The sequence below is a fragment of the Archocentrus centrarchus genome, chromosome 11, assembly GCF_007364275.1.
Source record: "Archocentrus centrarchus isolate MPI-CPG fArcCen1 chromosome 11, fArcCen1, whole genome shotgun sequence".
Classification (NCBI taxonomy): domain Eukaryota; kingdom Metazoa; phylum Chordata; class Actinopteri; order Cichliformes; family Cichlidae; genus Archocentrus; species Archocentrus centrarchus.
In genome coordinates, this window is record NC_044356.1 from 5300897 (window position 1) to 5320473 (window position 19577).

General features: G+C 42.1%; 1 protein-coding gene across 1 annotated transcript in view; it reads left to right on the forward strand.

Annotated features, from left to right (window-relative positions):
- Window positions 1–4242, forward strand: part of cacng7a (calcium channel, voltage-dependent, gamma subunit 7a) — a 46857-nt gene extending 42615 nt beyond the window's left edge. The window contains exon 6 of the mRNA XM_030741208.1: window positions 1061–4242. Coding sequence (XP_030597068.1) covers window positions 1061–1582 — 522 coding nt within the window. The 3' untranslated portion in view covers window positions 1583–4242. The remainder of the gene's footprint in view (window positions 1–1060) is intronic.
- The last annotated feature ends 15335 nt before the right edge of the window (window positions 4243–19577 follow it).

Here is a 19577-nt window from a genome sequence, read left to right on the forward strand (position 1 = left end):
GGGTCCTACCAAAACTCTACATGTGAAGCATGTGGAGGAAAATGTAAACCTCATTGCATTGCTGATATTTTCACATTGCTTGAATGAATTTGAAAGTGTTTGAGTTTCGTGTCAGTGCTCTGAGGCATCAGGTGCAAACATCCAGCGTCACGATGCCTGCTGGTAAGGCTGGATGCACTCACAGGTGTCACAGACTTGCTACAGTCTGTGACACCTGTTACAGTCCACGTTACTCAGGAATATCATACGGCCACGTTGACCTGGTTTACTATGAGTCGGTTAAACCTATGACACACCTTTTGCAAAGTGATTTCTGTTTCTTCTATAGTCCCAAACTATAGAACAACATGGTATATAAATTGCATAGCTTTTCTATCTGGATGTAGAGGATAGGGAAGCAGTGTGCCTGCAAGTACAAATAAGGTAGCTTCTACCTGGAACTGAGCCTGAGGTGTGACAAATATGTCCCATCAACAAAAACTACTTAGTTCTCCTTTAAGGGAACAGTGGAGAGATGGGTCTCGACAAAAAGACCAAGCAGCAGTTTGACTTTGCTTTCTTGGATATACATGAAGTCATGCACTATGAAGTTATCCTCAGGCCTCAGACAGACTTCTACTGTGCTGCCAGCATTCGGGGAATCGAAAAGGCCATCGTTTATGCTCACACTTGCCCTGCTTGCTACACATGGCTCCCAGGAACTCCGTCCTTTTCCTTAAAAATAAATTAAATTAGGGGCACACTCGAGGAGATCCTGCACACACCAAAAATACACAAATGCGTGTTCAGAATGTCTAGTTCATTACCAGAGTGATGGACTGTGAAAATGATAGCACTGTTTTTGTTGGGAGAAATGTGACAGACATATTACATTAGTGCTGCACAGGCTGTTTAAGCGCAGTTATGCATGGCTTTGCTATTAGCCAGGAAAGCCAAATGAATAGGCTGGGACACATCATGCTGAGCAACAACCATAAAAACCCTAATCAAATCCATATCTGCTCCACTGGGAGACGAATCTACCAAACGATGACACTGCACTAACTCTGTCTGTCTGCAGGGTGCAGGAGTGATGTCTGTCTACCTCTTCATGAAGCGTTACGCTGAGGAGGAGCTTTACCGGCCCCACCCTGCGCTCTATCGCCCCCGCATGTCTGACTGCAGTGACTACAGCGGCCAGTACCTCCACCCGGACTCCTGGGCTCCACCACAGCGGGGCCGCAGTGCCTCCGATGTCTCCTCCGACATTTCCATCCAACTCAACCAAACTCCACCCCAGCAACCACCTCCCAAAGGAGGCAGCAGCTCCCAGGCAACACCCTCCTCCTCTGGACCATCATCAGCTGCCAGCTACCAGCTCCAACCAGCTTCTTCCTCCTCCACCTCCTCCTCATATCCACACCCTCTTCACCCAGGTGCCACCTCCACCCTTTCCAGGGGTTCACATATCCACTCCCACCCTCAGCCACACCCTCACCCGAGTGGGCCTGCACCCCAGTCCCTGCCTATGGCAGCACCACCCTCTGCTGTGCCTCCTCCACGCTATCACACACACATGCGAATGAGCGCCTCGCCATGCTAGGCTACATATGCAGGGAACAGGAGGGAAAAACACATCTGGGGTGGGGGGGTGGAGGTAGATTGGTTCTGATACAGTGCTTATACACCACATGACAAAAACACACATGAACACAAATGTACCCGCAAAGTGCGTGTGGAGGAGGGCTGCAGCAAAGTAGCAGGAGGGAGAAGGTGAAGGAGATCAAAAAAGAGGAGAGAAGAGGAAAGGAAAGAGGGAGGAGGGGAGGAGAAGCAGGTGGGTGGAGGGATGACTCACTGCTGATGCTGAGCCTGAGATGAAGACAGACACACAACAAAACTTTGAACACGCTGGGAGGGAACACGGGAGGGAAGGAGCGAGGGATACGATGATTAGCAGCAACAAGACGTGTGTGGGGTTTCTGACGGGTACATTCATCATGGCGGCCATGATACACAGGCAACAGCGTCAAACAGTACAGGAAACAGGAAGCAGAATCATTTCAGTGCTCATTTGAGTCCTTTAATGTGAGATAACTTAAAAACAGTCTAATTTTTGTTCATCAACATAAAAACACCTGAAATGAATTATCAAACTTTATCAAAGTTTTATGATCTTGATTAAAAAGGGGAGTGTGTATCATACCCTTTTATTTCCCATATATTATTATGCCATAATCCAAAAGACCAGTGGGTGAGCCTGGGTGATTCTAACCTACAGTCAGAGCCATAAAACATCATTTTACAGCAGAAACAATATGACAGCAGCATCCTGTAAGAATCTGCAGTTACTTCAGAAAAATTCAAATACCATTTTTTATTAGCATCCAGGTGTCTAACAAGCAATTTATATTCAAAATGAACAAAAACCCTGTTCATGGAAAACCATTTTTCCAACAGCGTGATACAGAATGAAGTAATAACCAGTACTGCTTACAGCGTTTGCCCTTGTACCGTGACCTACAACACAACCAGAGGTCAACTGTGTATTCATAGATTTATACTTCCAGTGTACAGATACTCTTCTTCTCCCTCTTCTCGATCTTTATCTCACGTTTAAGATGTTTTAGTGACTGAATTTTCTAAGTTGTTTGTATTTGAAGTTGGAAGCATTGAGAATGAATGTTTAACCCTTTGAGGGCTGAAACTGAAGATGTAGCTGAGAGACTGTTTAACCGAGTGCAGTCGAGGACCCCTAACCCCTAACCCACCCGTGGAACAATCAAACTGGATGCCTTGGAGTTTTGACGTTGATGCTATGAAATTAAGAATTTAATGTCTTAGATGTATAGATAATACTACATGCAGATATGAGATGATGTAAAGCCAGGCTCAGATTGGATTTGAATCTGTTCAGTTCACAGAACACCAGCAGGACTGAACTCACCTCTTTTGGATGGTTTATGTGGAATATTAACTGGATTAACTCCCAGTTTCCTAAAGTAAAGATCCGAAGAAGATCGTCCTTTCCATTTGCAGTGATTTACATTTGGCACTGTGGCTCTGCTCAGTATGGAAGGCCTGAGGTGGGGAGAGCGTGTGTCCTTAAGGCCTCGGTCACACGAGCCTAGAGATCAGTCGCTGACCTCCTGGCAACTTCTGGTTACTATGGAAAAATGTGTATTCCCAGGAGGATCCTGGGTTTAGGTGGGCTGCAACAGTTTGCAGGCTGGCAGCTTCAATACTGTGACTTCTGTGAGACTGACAGTTGGATGGCGTTTAATTTTGGTGTTTGGGTGACAGCATTCTGACCTGAACTGACAGATTTGAAATGGAATCTGACTCTTCCTGGCCTGATATGAGTGTTTTGTATAAAGAGTAGATGGAGGTAAAGGCGTGGCACTTTGAGGAACATGAACTTAGATGGAGCGCAAACTGAAAATGTGAATCACTCCAGGTTTCCCTGCTTTAACTGTATTTGGCTCAGTTTAACACATCCTCACAATATGAATGTGTTTTAAGCAACAAGAAAGCAGAATTCAGGTCGTCGGCGTTTACATGAAACAGGAAATTGTGAGTCATTCTAAAAGTGTTTCAATTATAGAGTAAGTCTGGGGTTGTTCAGAGGTGCGCTGGAAAAACTTCACTGAAGAAATCATTTTATTCACTTATGACCCTCATTTGCTCCCATTATTAGGTGCAATTTGAATGCTTCTGATTCTGAGTACCTATAAATATGTTCCTATGAGACACATTTTCCAGTTTGCCTCCTGTCCAAGTTCTCCTGTTGCAGCGACTTCCTTGTTTTTGTAGCATATTAACAATCATGCCCAGCATAGGGCATCGTTTGTAGCCATTTTTAGACCTATTGGAGAGAAATGTTCTGCTTACAGCCTGTGATACTGTTAAAGAAAAACATTGTAGCACATTCATTGCAGTGTTAATAGCATATTTTATGAATATTTGCTATGTGAAAATGAAATAGGAAATTCTTTAGCAGCTGATTATGAGAGCTTCTGCTTTATGTTTTGAGATGTTTATTTTAAATGCCAAAGCTGAGCATCCTTGCTGTGTAGCGAGCACACACACACACACACACACACACACACACACACACACACACACACACAGAGATATATTTATGTAGCTGCCCTCTGAGGTTTTTTCTTGATACAAATAAATCAGAACAGTGTTTTTGAGGACATCACGTGTAGCGCTTGGATTCAGTGAACAACTTTTGAAAAGTTTACTTCCTGTGTTCAAACTGTGATTTGGGTTTATATATATATATATATATATATATATATATATATATATATATATATCCTCACTGCATACCCTGGACATGTTTACATTACAAATGATAGGGGGGAGTTTACAGTCATGATTTCAATCAATCAGACAAAAAAAAAGAACTGTCCATGTTATTACTAAAACATGTTCTTTAGAGACTTTTGTTTTCAATATTCTTGGAAATGTGCTTTTTGCAGGATTTTATCTGCCAGCAGTGTTTTACGTTTCAAACCAATAAAGCTTGCCTGGTTCCAGCAACCTTTCTGTTTGTTAATCAAAGCGGATCCTTCAACTCAGGCTTTGTTACTGAATAAAGCAGCACAACAGGTGAAATGGAATGCAAATGAATGGAAAATGTAAATAAAATGAAGGTTAACCTATTATCTCCAAGAACCTGTGTTTAAAACTGTTATAATTTTGCCAGTTGATAGTTTAGACAAAGACAAAGAACCAGACACGAGTTATCGAAGGGGTCCGATTATGATTTTCCTCATTTTATGTTTAAATGGTGGAAGCTCATAATCAGGGCCAAATATTCAAATATTGAGGTCAGTGTGGAAGTAATCCTTGTGAACTAGAAGCTCAGGCTTCAGACTGCTGTGAGTGTTAACGGTGTAAAGGATGGGCGTAATCCCAGCCGGGTCAAAACCTGTTGGAAGGATTGAGTGTTTGGCATCGCCATCTTGGATCTGACTGTACACTCATTGGCTAACAACTTGTCAATCACAAAGCGCCCTGAGGCGACTGTTTGGTGTGATTTGGCGCTATATAACTAAAACTGTATTGAGTTGAAATCATCACAAATCAATGCAAACTGGTCACAAAGGTCAGACAAATGGCCATTTTCCCTTGTGAGTGCGGCGCAGCAGGTGTGGAAAGCAGCCAAAGCCACCGGAGATAAAGTCACCAAGGAAGTGGAAGCATTGTTCCGAAAATGGAAACCGTATGCAGTAAACCGCAGAAAACGATGATGGATTTTATTCAGAAGGTATGAACATTCATTCTACATGTTCCTGGTGTGTTTTCATCTATGCTGGCCCGGATATTTCTGCGTAATGTGGTGATCGGTGTTCGCCACCGTTGCCAACTTTTGTGTAAGAAAACTCTCTTTCGGCTCCCCCAGGAGTGGCTAAAGGACAAATAGCGGTGGGGGGGGTGCCCTCGGCGCCTCCTCGGAGCAAGGTTTGGGTGATGTCATAACAGTGGGACGCAGTACGAGCACCGTATGTACACACATGGTATTGTGCCAAAAAGTGATTTCTGATTTTTTTTTTTTGTATTATCTTTGCTAATATCGGTAAATACACTGTGGTGCACAGGATTTATGAAGGGGTTTATATATAAAAAGAAGAAATGACTTGTTTTGCAAATATATTTATGACTCTGCATTATTGTATCTACATTATAATCAGTGCAGTCATTTTTGGCTACTCTTTATAGAACTATGTTATCTTTGTTGCAATTTCTGCAGCTCTCGGCAGATCTCTCAGGAAAAAAGCCATTTTTAATGTCACTGTTTTTACCCTCAATAATATCATACCATATCATCTTTATTTATAAAAGCACTTAAAAACAACCACAGCTGACACAAAGTGCTGTACATTAAAACATACACCCCCCCCCCCCCCCCCCCCCCTCCCCCCCCCCCCAAAAAAAAAAACAACCAAAAAAAACATAGGTCTTGCTGGGACCTCTCTAACATGTAAAGGTAAGGTATTCCACAGTTTAGGAGCAATGATAGAGAAGGCCCTGTCCTGTCATGGTGGGCAGTGTGACAGGCAGAATAGGACCCCAAAGCAGCACTCTGTAAGAAGATGTAAAGTAAAATGTCTTTTATTGTTGAGACCAAAAACAAAAGGGCAAAATCCTTCCTGGACAAACAAAGGTTACAATCCTGTACATACAATATTCTTGGCAAGATGTGGAATAAACAAACACCACACAGATGACAACAACCTGACAAGGGGCTGACAAGAACACAGACAATATATACACACTAGCCTAGGCTGCTGGGGGGGTTCCCATGATGCAATGCTTCTTTTCATTCACCTCTTTTTACTCTGTTTATACTCCACTCTGCATTTAATCATTAGTTGTTATTAATCTCTGGCTCTCTTCCACAGCATATCTTTTGTCCTGTTCCCCCCAGCAGATGACCCCCCCCCCTCCCTGAGCCTGGTTCTGCTGGAGGTTTCTTCCTGTTAAAAGGGAGTTTTTCCTTCCCACTGTCACCAAGTGCTGCTCATAGGGGGTCGTTTTGACTGTTGGTTTTTCTCTGTATTATTGTAGGGTCTTTAACGTTACAATATAAAACACCTTGAAGTGACTGTTTGTTGTGACTTGGCTCTATATAAATTGAATTGAATTGAATTGAAACATCTTCACCTCTGTTTTTTTTTTTTCATTTAAATTTTAAAAGTTCAAGGCCAACCACCATATCACCTAGGCATGCCAGGACATGTTTTATGGAGGGGACATCCTTCTGCTTCAAGGGCAAATAAATTTGGCAATCATCAGCATAACAATGAAATGAAATTCCATGTCTTATCTAAATACAGCAAGAAAGCAGTGGCCCTAGAATTGAGCCCTGTTGGACGCCACATGACAGAGAAGCAGCAGATGATTCAGAACCAAGAATTTTCACAGAAAAAGTTCTTTCTGCCAGCTAAGACCTAAACCATTTAAGTGTAGTGCCACTGATGCCCACTAGGTGACATAATCAAGATATAAAAAAAAAATTATATGAAAGTCACTTTTGGTATGATTCTCGCTCACAATATCATTCATGAGAGATATGTTTGATAGGTTTCACAGCTTTTAGGTCAAAAATTAATCTACAGCAATTTAAATACAACCAATCATTTTTTTGGTAAATACTGGAAATCACTTTTTGGCAGACGATCACGTTTTGGCACAACACCGACATATCTCCAAAACTCTCCAAAAGTCGTTGATGTCACTGGAAAAAGTCACCAAATTTGTTGCTAGTCACTTTTTGGAAGAAAAAGTTGGCAACATTGGCGGCCGGTGTTGCCAAAAGCCGACTGCAGCTTCTACCATGTGACAGGAATGTTCTTTATGACTCAAAATTAATTTATATCATTCATAAGAAATAATATTTGAGATATGATTGACAGACTATAGGTCCACAAGTCATTTACAACAATATAAATACCAGCAATAATTTTGGCAAATACTGGAAATCACTTTTTGGCACAAGACCAGCTATTCAGATGACAAATCGCTCCACTGAGTACAGTGCAGTGATGGTATAGTTACCTTGAAAAAGTAATCCGATTACTGATTACTCCTTTAAAAAGTAAATTACTTTACTGATTACTTAATTTTAGAAGTAACTAACTTAGATTAGAAGTTACTTTATAAGTTACTTTTAACAGCTGCAGGTTTTGTTCCAAAAAGTGATCGTCTGCCATAAAGTGATTCAGATGTTTCTGTGTGTTTTTATGTGTAATGTCTTGGCTTATATTGGTAAATAGAGTGCAGTCAGCATGATTTATGAAGGGCTTAAATATAAAATGAAGAAATAACCTGTTTTTCAACAATCTTTAGGAGTCTGTGTTATTGTACCTACATTATAATCAATCCAGAGCTTTTTGGCCACTTCAAATATCTTTATAGATCTGTGATGTTCTATTTGTTGTGATTTCTGCAGCTTTCTGAGCCAGTTCACTTTAAAAGTCACTTTGCCAAAAACTGATTGCAGCTTCTACCTTGTGATAGAAATGCTGCTCAAAATGACCTGATATCATTCATCAGAGTTTGACACGTTTCACAGATTATAGGTCAACAAGTCATTGTTACAGGCAATCATTTTTTGGCGAACACCAAAAATCACTTTATGGCACAACACCGGCAGCACCCCCACCCCCCCGCTGCCTCAACATAAAAATGAAAACCACGAAACGAGAGCGAGTCAACCGTGTTTGAGGGCAGCATTTCCTCTACTACATACCGTCCCACCAGCTTCTTCAGCTCTCCCCCACTGACTGCTTTGTACCAAAGTCCAGCCTTTGTTGTTTGGGTGCTGGGGGGCACCCAAACAAGTTACTTTAATCTGATAAGTTACTTACTTTAATCTGATTACTGGACTGCAAATAGTAACGCATTCGATTACTCGTTACAGAGAAAAAGGAGTCAGTTATGGTACAGTAACGCGTTACTGACATCACTGTGTACAGTGTGGCAGCATGTACATTTGGCATGCATGCAGTGCAGTACACATTCACATTCACATTCACATTCACATTCAAATTCAAATCAGTTTATTGCACCCGATGAATTCTAATATAAAGGTATAACTGGGATAGGCTCCAGCCCGCCTGCGACCCTGAAAAGGATAAGCGGAACAGAATGGATGGATGGATTTTTTATTAGTGCAACAATACAATGTTTTAATACATAGGAAAGAGTATATTTGATACCAAGATTTCCAGGAAGTGTTTTAACTTTTGGGGAGGGGGGTCTGAAAAAGAGTATGTTATACACTTTGGGAAATGTTGATAATTGTGAATGACCCCTTAGATACCTAAAGTGTTTTTGCACTCACATATGTTGGCCCTCAGTGGCCATAAAAAAAAAAAAAACACTTCCGTGTTGGCATCACTTTTCAGACCTGGAAGCTATAGCCATCTTTTATACTGCCTCCAGTCTAAATCAGGGTGAGCAGTTAATTTTCCAAAGGGGCCACATGAGAAACTGGGACTGGGTGCAGCCCTCCAGAACACATGTGGCCCCTTGGGAAAATCAGTTACCCACCCCTGGTCTAAATGTTCCATTTCAGGCAGCTTTTTTCTACTCTCAGCTCTGTATGATGTCATAAGAGAAGGGATATCTGTAACATGGTTATTTCAGCCACACATCTCTGTGTGTGAGAACAGAAGCTCCACCCACCTGCTGCCTACATTTTCTGCTTCCGAGGGGCAGCCAATCAGGAAAGTTGGCTTAAACAGCTTGTTTCAGACAGAGGATGACCTGAGGAGCTGAACCACAGTCCAGGATAAGATAAATACAGATTATTGTGACCTATGAATCATACCAAACTGAAAATATATGGAGTCGAAAATTAGTAGTCCACTTTTAAAAGGACTAAATACCATTGTTTTAATGTAATCCATCATGGGGAATGCCCACCATGTTGAGCTAGTCTCAATGCTAGTTCAACATGGTGGGCATGGGTAGGGGGGGGGATCCAGAGTGCAGTGAGTCACAGATTGATTAGTTCAGAAACATATTTGCATGTCTTGATACCAGCACTTATGTAACAATCACAGATCTGAAAATGCATTATGGCCGGTTATTAAAGCATGACTCACCTCTTGCATAACACATTTGCTTACTCAATCATTTTGATGTTATATTTTTGTGGAGCATTAAATGATATTAAATTAGTACATTATTTTCATTGCACAATGCACCATAACACTGTCATAAGAGTACACCATAGGCACCATGTCATGACTATGATCTGATGTTTCTGCAGATAAGAGTTAGGCAGTCAAACTGTTGTTAATTAAAGGAATTTGCTCTCAGGTACAGTTATGTCAAATGCTCTGTGAGTCCAAGGATGGTGCAGAAGGAACATTGTACATTTCTCACCCACAGTGGTCACCATCTTTTTTTTAATGGCATTTGGCGCATTTACTGTTCTAGTGTTTGGTACTGAAATCTTGGGTTTTATTGAGGATCGTTCTCTATTTTGAGTTTACTATTTCTTCTGGTATTTTCAGGCCCTCTGTGTTCCCTGTCTGTGTCGTGGTAGCTGATCTGTTAGCATAATTAGTGTGATTCCTGCCTCTAGTCTGAGGTTTCTTTTGTTTTATCCAGTTACATGTCTTGGGTTGACTTTGTGTTTACCTGCCCTGAAAGGTTCGCTTGTAGTTAATTTCATGTACAGTACCCGTGTTTTTGACTGGTACTGTACCTTGTGTTCTTCATTCTGGGTCCTCACAAACACCTCTGCTGTCACTCCTGAGACATCTATTCTCTTAAACTGCTTATCCAAGTCAGGCTCACAGAGAGGCTGGAGCCTATCCCAGAGAGACAGACAGTCTCACATTCACACACCAATAACCTAAGGTGCATGTCTTTGGACTGTGGGATGATCTGGACTAAAGCCGGCAGAGGGAGAACATGCAAACTCCACACAGAGGGGCAGGTTTGACTCTAGAGCCTTTGTGCTGTGAGTCAGCAGTGCTAACCACCACTCGATAACAGTAACCCAAACATTTTAATTTACTTCAAACACGTTTACAATTTTAAAATGTTACAGCCAACATTGAGTGCAGTGAGAAAATGTGAATTGTGTTAATTTGCTCCATTCCACAGGGTACTGTACCTCATCATCCTCCTTATAAACAACACGTTATTAAACACATTAATAAGCTATATTAAATAACTTTCCTGAGTTGTGTTAGACCAGCTGCCCATAAAATGGCTGAAACTTCCTCCCTCTGATCAGAAGAGTCTGTTCCTGCTGCTCTAATGAAAAGTGCAGCTGTGAGCTCAGTGGTGCAGACAGCATTACATCATTCTCACCTCCAAGCAACATCAAGTTTGAAAGGAACTTGCAAACTTTATAATTGCTGTCCGGCCAGTTATCAGAAATCCCAAAGGGATAAGAACATTGTCCAAAATCAAATAATGCTCAGCACCCATGGGGCTCTCAGGCCTCTGTTCTTTGGCTCATTACACTTTTTCTCAGGAATATCTCAGTATGCAAAAATAAAAGCATGCCTGAGTAACATCTATCTAAATCTATTGTGGAATTCACCAAATCATCGTTTTCCTGTCGTCAGGCAGACTATTCTCTGCAGAAAAAAAGAGGACTTACTGGTTTAAAATGGTTACATCATCTTTAGTACTCTGCATGCATTTACAGTGATGCTGGTCTATTTCTGCAGGTTTTCCATTAGAATAAGGAAAATGCCTTAAACTGTGGCCTCCAAGTGCTTTTGGTTGCTTTATTGAGTCTTCCTGGAAAAACCTCACATTTGACCTGATAATAGCACTAGAGAGACATGGATGTAGGTAGGAACCACATGCCTTACTGCTGATATGTGGACAGGTTACTGTGTTTTTCTGTGTGTCCTTGAAGGTACTAAGTAGGAAATCAAGCCCGGCTTGACCGCTGGACACTCTGATCCTCCCTTTTCTGATATGCTTATTGTTTGTACTTGATTTCCTGAAGGTCAGTATCGTGGTTCACTGTTACGCTGCCTTCACCACATTTGTTGTGGCCTAGGAGCTGAGCCATGACACATGGTGAAACATGGGAACGCATTCAATAGTTGACAGACGTGTGGTGGCTTGAGCCTCTGGGAATGAATGAATGTCAGTAGGTAAGTTTCATGGAGTGTAGTTCAGGCTGGAGCAGCACGGTGAGCAGACTGACCAACACACTGGAACAGCATTCACAGGCCCCTGAAACTGAACTTTATTCTAACAGCTCCTGAAATGTTTCCAAGCAGCCAAAGAAAAACTTCACATTTGTACTTTTACTTTTTTGTTCTTCATTGTACTTTACTGCAAAAACTCAGAGTTTTCTGTTTTTCAGTTCTTGCTGGTGTTATGAATCTCCTCAGTTTTGTGTAATCTGCTGCTGGCCGCTGTGTGACCGGACTGTGAATGCTAGCTCAGGGTGACTGGCTCTCACTGTCACTACAGAGGGGACTGCAGTTAATTCCTAAATGTTTGTCTCTCTGGCCTGAACATCGATTTCCTCTCTGTCTCTTTATTACTTTCGGTCCCCTCCTGTGAATACCCCCAACACACACACACACATGTGCACACACACACACACACACACACACTCTCTCAGCTATCATGTCCCCCCCAGCAGTCTTCTGATCCATATTGACCATCCATCTTTGTTTAGCTCCTTCAGTGTTCCTTATTAAACCTGTTGTCTCGTCCTGTCTGTTCTCCTTTCCAGTTTCTTCTCTCCATTTGTATTTCTTTCATATTTCTTCCACCTTACATGGCTGTAGAGCAAAGAAAGAAAGAGAGCTTTATTTGTCACATACATATACATGCAGTGAAATTCATTCTCTGCATTTAACCCATCACACACATGGAGTATGTAGTACACACAGCACAGCATGGAGCAGGGGGCAGCCAAAGGGCGCCCGGGGAGCAACCTGGGGGGGTGGGCTTGCTCAGGGACCCACAGTGATGCCAGCCCGAGGATTCGAACCAGGGTCCTCTCAGTGATGAACCCTCTTCTTCTCCCCTAGGCCACCACTGCCCTCTGCAGCAACACAAGTTCCATAATGATCTCAATCCTCTAATGTTTACAACATGCCGAGTCTGGTCTGATCCAGGGTCATCATTTGTACTCATATTTTTTTATCTACATTCTACAGGATGCCATGTGATCCTGATGTAAAAAGAAATAATAAAAAAGTAAATGGACAGCATGATGGTGTGGTGGCTAACACTGCTGTCTCACAGCAAGAAGGTCCTGGGTTTAAATCCATCACTTTGACTGGGGCCTTTCTGTGTGGAGCATGCTCTCCCCGTGTCTGTGTGGGTTAAAGAAACAAGCAGAAACCAGACCAGGCACCCCCACTCCCATCAAAGACAGCAGAATCACCAGACTTCGAACACCATAACACAGAGCGGTGATGAGAACACACATGAGGCCAGAGACCTCAAGTCTTTCAACCAACAGCAAAGACCAGGAAGCAGTGGACACCTGTGAGCCAGAAGCATGCAGAAAGGTCTCCACCAGTGCCCGGGGCCCGCGCCAAGACCCAACAGAGGCCAGACAGCACATCGTGGTCCCACCCAGGCAGCACCCAGAAAGAGGAGCCCACTGCACTGCATGAGCCTAGGGACAGTGAACAGACCCAAAGCCCAGGAAGGACAGCAGCAAGCACCACCAGAGCCCCGGAGCACACCCCAGGCAGCACAGGGAGAGCCACAAAGCCAAGCAGTATCTATCAGCCCCCACCCGTCACACCGCCCCCAACATCCAGGGCGACCCCCACCCTGTCCACAGCCAGGAGACAGCCCAGCAGATGTTGATATTCATCTGCCCCCACATAACCACCATGGCAGGAGCCATGGAGACACGCTAGATCTGCCCCCACCCCAAAGAACTCATCAGGAATTCCCATTTTTAAAACAAGTGTGACAAATATGTAATTACAGCCTGGTGTCTGGAAAGAGATGGTCCCCTTGGTGTTTTGGCCACTAAAAGTACTGTCATTTTTACCCTTGAAACGTTTACATATTGCAATATGAGATCTTTTCATAAAAATATTGGCACAGTGGAACTGTAGTTGGCAATGTTTCCGCACAGATCTAAACCTCTAAACTGTCCGTAGGTGTAGATGAGATGCAGAAACAGAGGTTGTCAGTCTCTGTATTAACCCTATAAACGTAAACTGGAAACGCAGAAAGGAGTGGCTGGATATTAAGTTCATTGGATTCATTCTCAAAGTAACTGAATGGCAGACTGCACTGGTTTTAGCTGCTGCCATGTTAGTGTTTTGGAGCTAGAAGGGTGGAGTGCTAAGCTGAGGTGAAAAAACTGTGTGGCTTCAGTGTACCATAGACATGTCCTATAAGAAGGAGACTACTAAGATACTAGACTTTCATTTACCTGCAGTAAACACAAAGATTCTTGGGTGGTCTGTAGCACACAGGAACACATATTACTTATGAGATAATTACATTAAAAATGCCCCAAAAGGCACCAATAGCACAGACTGTGGAGACGTTCAGTTCAGTGCCTCCAATTAGTGCAGGTGAAATGTAGCAGACACTGGTCAGGTCCCTTTCTCAGGACACCTGTCCATTACCATGACCCTAACTTTAACCCTAATGAGAAACCAGATGGATTATTTATAGATGTGAAAAGCACCGCACTGTGAAAAAGTATGGCATTTAAGATACTGTATGTAAGTCTATGGGACTGGAGCAGGCCTCATGTGGCCAATTGAGGAACTGCAGTTTTTGGCAGGATACTTTGTTCAGGGTATTTTTTGGTCTGGAAAGTCAAAGAAGTTTCTAATATTGCAGAAAGATGTCCGAAACACAGCAACCAAGTTGGATTTTCCACGGCATCATCACTTCACCCCAAACTAAAGAGCCAAAGGCATCACACTACAGAAACGCACATCTGCAGATTACAATAAGACAGTAGCTTATGTGAGGGTGATTGTTTGGCTTTTAGTGTTTTAGTCCGTGGACACATTATAACCAATCTAGTTTTGTGTGTGTGTGTGTGTGTGTGTGTGTGTGTGTGTGTGTGTGTGTGTGTGTGTGTGTGTGTGTGTGTGTGTGTGTGTGTGTGTGTAGTTCTGAGGGAGTAACCCCCTGCTGCTGAGTTTGACCTCTTTTCCCCCGTTTAGATCTGAGACACATTTAGACATGAAATTGCCACATCCTGTGACTTCTGTCTGAAGTCATCAAATGATTTAGTCACACCTGTTCTCTCAGCCTACAGCCTTTACGTCACATCTTCACAGGTACAGAGGACAATAGATGTGACTCAGTCAGTCCACAAAGACGTTTATGAGACAAACTTGATTCCATCTTAAACGTGCAAACATGACAGCAAAGAGGTCTCTGAGAGCTGCATCACTACAAACACAGTCAGCGCGCACGTCCTCGCGCTCTCCCTGCAGTCACATCCTCCGTCACAACCTGCACGACCGCCGCTGCAAAAGTTGCTGTTTGGTTTGTTTGTTTCTCCAGAGGTAAGAATATGATTAATACTAGCGACACTTTTTTTTTTTACCTTAATTACACGACAGCGCGTCAATCCGACCGGTACGCGCATACCTAGACTGTAGAAGAGCGCACCACATGTAAGCGCTGTACTCTGGCAACGGCCGCGGATCGTTTTGAAACATTCAAAGCAGCTTTTGAAGACTAAAGCTTCGCATCATAAGTAAAATAACTAAAGAAGACCCGAGGAGACGTTTTCCAAGGTAAGACAGCCCTCCTGAACCGGAGCAAGAGAAAACGGTGAATAATGTGGGGAAAGATCGACACAGCAGAACTTCTGGGTGCGAGGATGCAGGGGGCACCACGGTCACTTTAAGCCATTACAGAGTGTGTGGATGCGATTCATTTTCAGCCCAGCACAGAATCAGGTTGGCCGACATGTTTGTAAAGAATAGAAGTGTAAAGAATAGTCTGTTGTGTAGGACCGTGCAGAGTGTGAGCTGCTCTCTGAGCGGGAGTCTGGCTTTACATTTCTCTGAGTATCGAGTGTTACTCAAGGACGCAAAGTAATCCTGCTTCCTGCCTATTGAGTTTCACTTTGCTCAATATCTGCATTTATTTATTATTTTAAATCCGAGCATGAAATAAAAAGTTTAACATCTTAGCTCCGGATTTTCTCAGCACTCCTGTAAACCCACGGCAGACTGTATATGAAAAAATATCGTATACAGAAGCCAAAATTGATTAAACCCAGTATATCAATTTTATGCGTTTATGAGGTTATAAATATAATATGTTATTAGGCTTTGTAAAATGCAAACAAAAATGGCCAAAGATCAATCAACACCTGTCAGCAGAGACACATTATGTATATACAGCAATTCTAATATGCCTGTTTTTTTTCATGCACTTGGACTTGTGATGGTTGCTCCCCTATCGCTGTCATAACAATGACCAATGCTCCAATGAGCTGCTACAGTTTGTGCACGTTCTTCTTCTGCTCTGTATTCAAAGCAGGATTCACAGCATTGCCTGTGTTCCTGATGCAGAGCGTGGCTGATGTGTCCTTGAACTTTCCTCCCCTGTGTTTGTGCTGCTGCCAGCGAGCCCTTTCAACATGTGTTTATCCATGTTGTGCTGCTGCTGTAGGAGGCCCCCTCCTAATCCACGCTGTCAGTCTGAAAAAGCAGCTTTATTTTCAGGGTTTTGAGTACAAAATAACAGTGTCTGATGCTCCTATTTATGTTGTGATTGTTGTTACTGATTGCAGGCCTCCCAGGGGTCCTGCAGGATTTTCAAAGGGGGGTTAAAAAAAGAAGCAATCAACATGAATGTTGAGTGCAGTGCTGAAACGCTTTGAGCTGCATTTCTTCTAATGGCCACTAGATGGGCTGTTCAAAAAAAATAGATCATTTTATTTGTCTTTACAGCTTAGTTTGACACTGACCCACAAGATGGCCTGTAATTTCTATTATCCTGCAATAACTGCAATTAAATACAATAAAGGTTACCTCCATCTATGCAGCCTTAGATACAATTCTCTTACTTTATATTTAGTTAAAACAACATGATACATTTATTAGGCAATAAATAATAAATATTAGTTATTTTTATTTCACAGATTTCCCTAATACTCCTATGGGGGATTTAAATATTTTTTAAATGCAAGGGAACATCAACCTTTGGCCTTTGGGTACATTAGCTGTGATACTGTTTCTTCATTTGGATGTTTACAGATCCTGCAATGAAAAAGGCCAAAATCATACAAATGTCTCATAGGTTACAGTTTTTGCAATAATTCAAACTTTTCATGCGATTATGCCCAAAACATCAATATTCATGCTTTCAGTGTTTAGAACAGTGACAAATATTTATTTCCATAAAATGCCACTTCTAGTTAGATGCTTGAAAGATGAGGCATACAGAGAGGAGCTGTTCAGGAGTCTCTGAACATGAATCCCTGAAAGCCTGATTCATGGTTCAGGTTTTCTCTTCAGGAATCCAAGAATGACATCATAGCATGTCAGTGCTTTTTCTTATTCTAAGCAGAGGACAGATGATCAAAATTCACACTTTGGCATTTTCGCTGGGGCTTTGACTACGAGTTTAAAGGGTTTCACAAGACAAAATCATGCAAAGCAATGCTACATTTCTCCTTCTTGTTCTGTGGTGAGGGTGGAGGTGTTGAAGAGTTTCAGCCAGCATTACAGTGTACTGCGGATGGGCTCCTGGCTCACTTGCTGCCACAAAAAAGCTTTGATTTCTGCCTGTAATCTTGACTCACTACTTTATGTTCAGTTAGAAGAGCCCCTGTAAGTCCATTGGGTTTCCTTTAGAAGAGGGCACAGACTTTTGATATTCTCATTTTATTTACAATTTTAAATTGGTGATATTTTTAAGCTGGCAAATTTTAAAGTGAGGCTGTATTTTTAAATACTCACATTTAAACATAGAAAATTATTTTAGTGCATCTTAAATGTTCAGCTAAAACTGAATAAATCTCATTTCCAGGAAATGCAATTGCTCACTGTAATACCTTATCATAGGAAAGAGCTGCATCAGCAGGGAGTGTGTGCAGCCCAGATAGCCTCTTCATTCTGTGTCTGTGTGGAAAGAAATGGTTTAATTATTCTCACAGCTCTTTTTGAAAGGTTTTGATGTAATCAGGTCTCTTTGAATCTGATTTTATTGCACATTCATGTGGTGTCGTAATCATCCGAGAAAATAATTTCCAACTTAGAAATCCATCCATCCATCCATCCATCCATCTTTTCTCTGTATTCACTTCAGGATTTTGCGGTGCTGGAGCCTATCCCAGCTGTAGGGTGTAGGGTGAGAGACCCTCTTGATGGGTTGCTAGTCTGTCACAGAACAAACACACAGAGACAGATAACTATTCATGCTCACATTCACAGCCAAGTTAGAATCAGCAGTTAATGCAACATGCATGTCTTTAGACTGTGGGGCTGTAAGACTCCGTTCTCGTGTAAACACTTGAAACCGGGGTGATTTGAAAACGCTCGACTCGCACATGCGCACTATGGTTGCGACGGCCACAGTTTTTCGCGCACGTGCAAATTGATAAACAATACTCGCAGATTCACGAGTGCTTCTTGTGCTTTTCTTGTGTTTTCACCGTTTTGTAATTCAGCGTTGTGTGCAGCAGCGATCCAACCTCATCGTCAGTCCACACAAAACCTCTCACACTGGCCGTTTTGTAAGTAATGAACAATTTGCCGCACTACCTACTGTGTCACTCCACGCATGCCCGTCTTGCATAAGCAAACTTTGCAAAGAGAAAACCAACGCCAACTTGTGGCCTAGCATGGGAACTACATCGTTTTCATCGTTTCACATGTCATCGTGTAAACGCGGATCGTTTCTGAAACGCTATCGTGTAAACGAAAGGCTGAAACGCATCAAAACGACACCGTTTCCAGTGAAAACGGCTTCGTGTAAACGGGGCCCAAGTCAATAATAAAGGTGGTAGTGACCATGATCCAACTTGTAAGCACATGCAGATGTCAGTGGAAAAACTTTCCGGTTGTGGACCATCCGAGAAGTCTGAGAATCTATGGTTAAAAAAATGACGTTACAAATCACTGCTAAAAACCATAAAGATGTGTATCAGCCACTACTAAGATCGATGTTTGATTACGCTTTCCTTCATATTGGCTACACTGTACAGGTTACTAGCTGCATTTGTGCACCTACATAGCAACTATATTTAGTCAACTATAATATCTATATCCAGCTATTTCTTCACTCTAGCCTGTCTAATAGCTGTTGCCTAGTCTTTACTGTCTAGACCAACTGCACTGAATAGACGCAGGCACCATCATACTGTAGCATTACCTGAGTCTTTGTTCTGTTTTAAAGTGGCACTCATATGCACAATATTTCAGTATGTGCTATACTAAATCTTGGGGGGGGGGGTTAGCACCTTAATCACTGCTGTCACAACAGTGGATGCAGCTTTGTGCTGGTAATGGAACTGCTTACAGTTCACAACAGAGAGAATCTCTGAGTTCCCAAAAACTTCATAGTGTCCACTTTGCACTGCAGGTCTTACTATCACTCTTCTTTACCTAACTTTTTATATTTTATTTATTTTGTTTTTATCATTGTTGTATATGTATATGCACTCTGTGGCTGTGGCACTTCTGCTCTCACTTTGATTTATTGTAGATTGTACTATTTTCTTGCTGCTGTGATATAATAATTTCCTTTGTGGCCTCAATAAAGTATCTATCTATCTATCTATCTATCTATCTATCTATCTATCTATCTATCTATCTATCTATCTATCTATCTATCTATCTATCTATCTATCTATCTATCTATCTATCTATCTATCTATCTATCTATCTATCTATCTATCTATCTATGCCTGATAAAGTCATGTTTTTCAAGGTGAAGACTGTAGAAAAGACAAACATAGCTGCCATTCACCAACATCATATCCTCCGGCTCTGTCTGTGTTGGCTAATGTGTATGATGAGCTGCTAACCCTGGATAATCCTCCTTCTGATTCTTAGAATGACAAAAATGGACCTAATATGACTCAAAATGAGTGACTGAGACCATAAACTCATTAGAAAAGTGTTTCC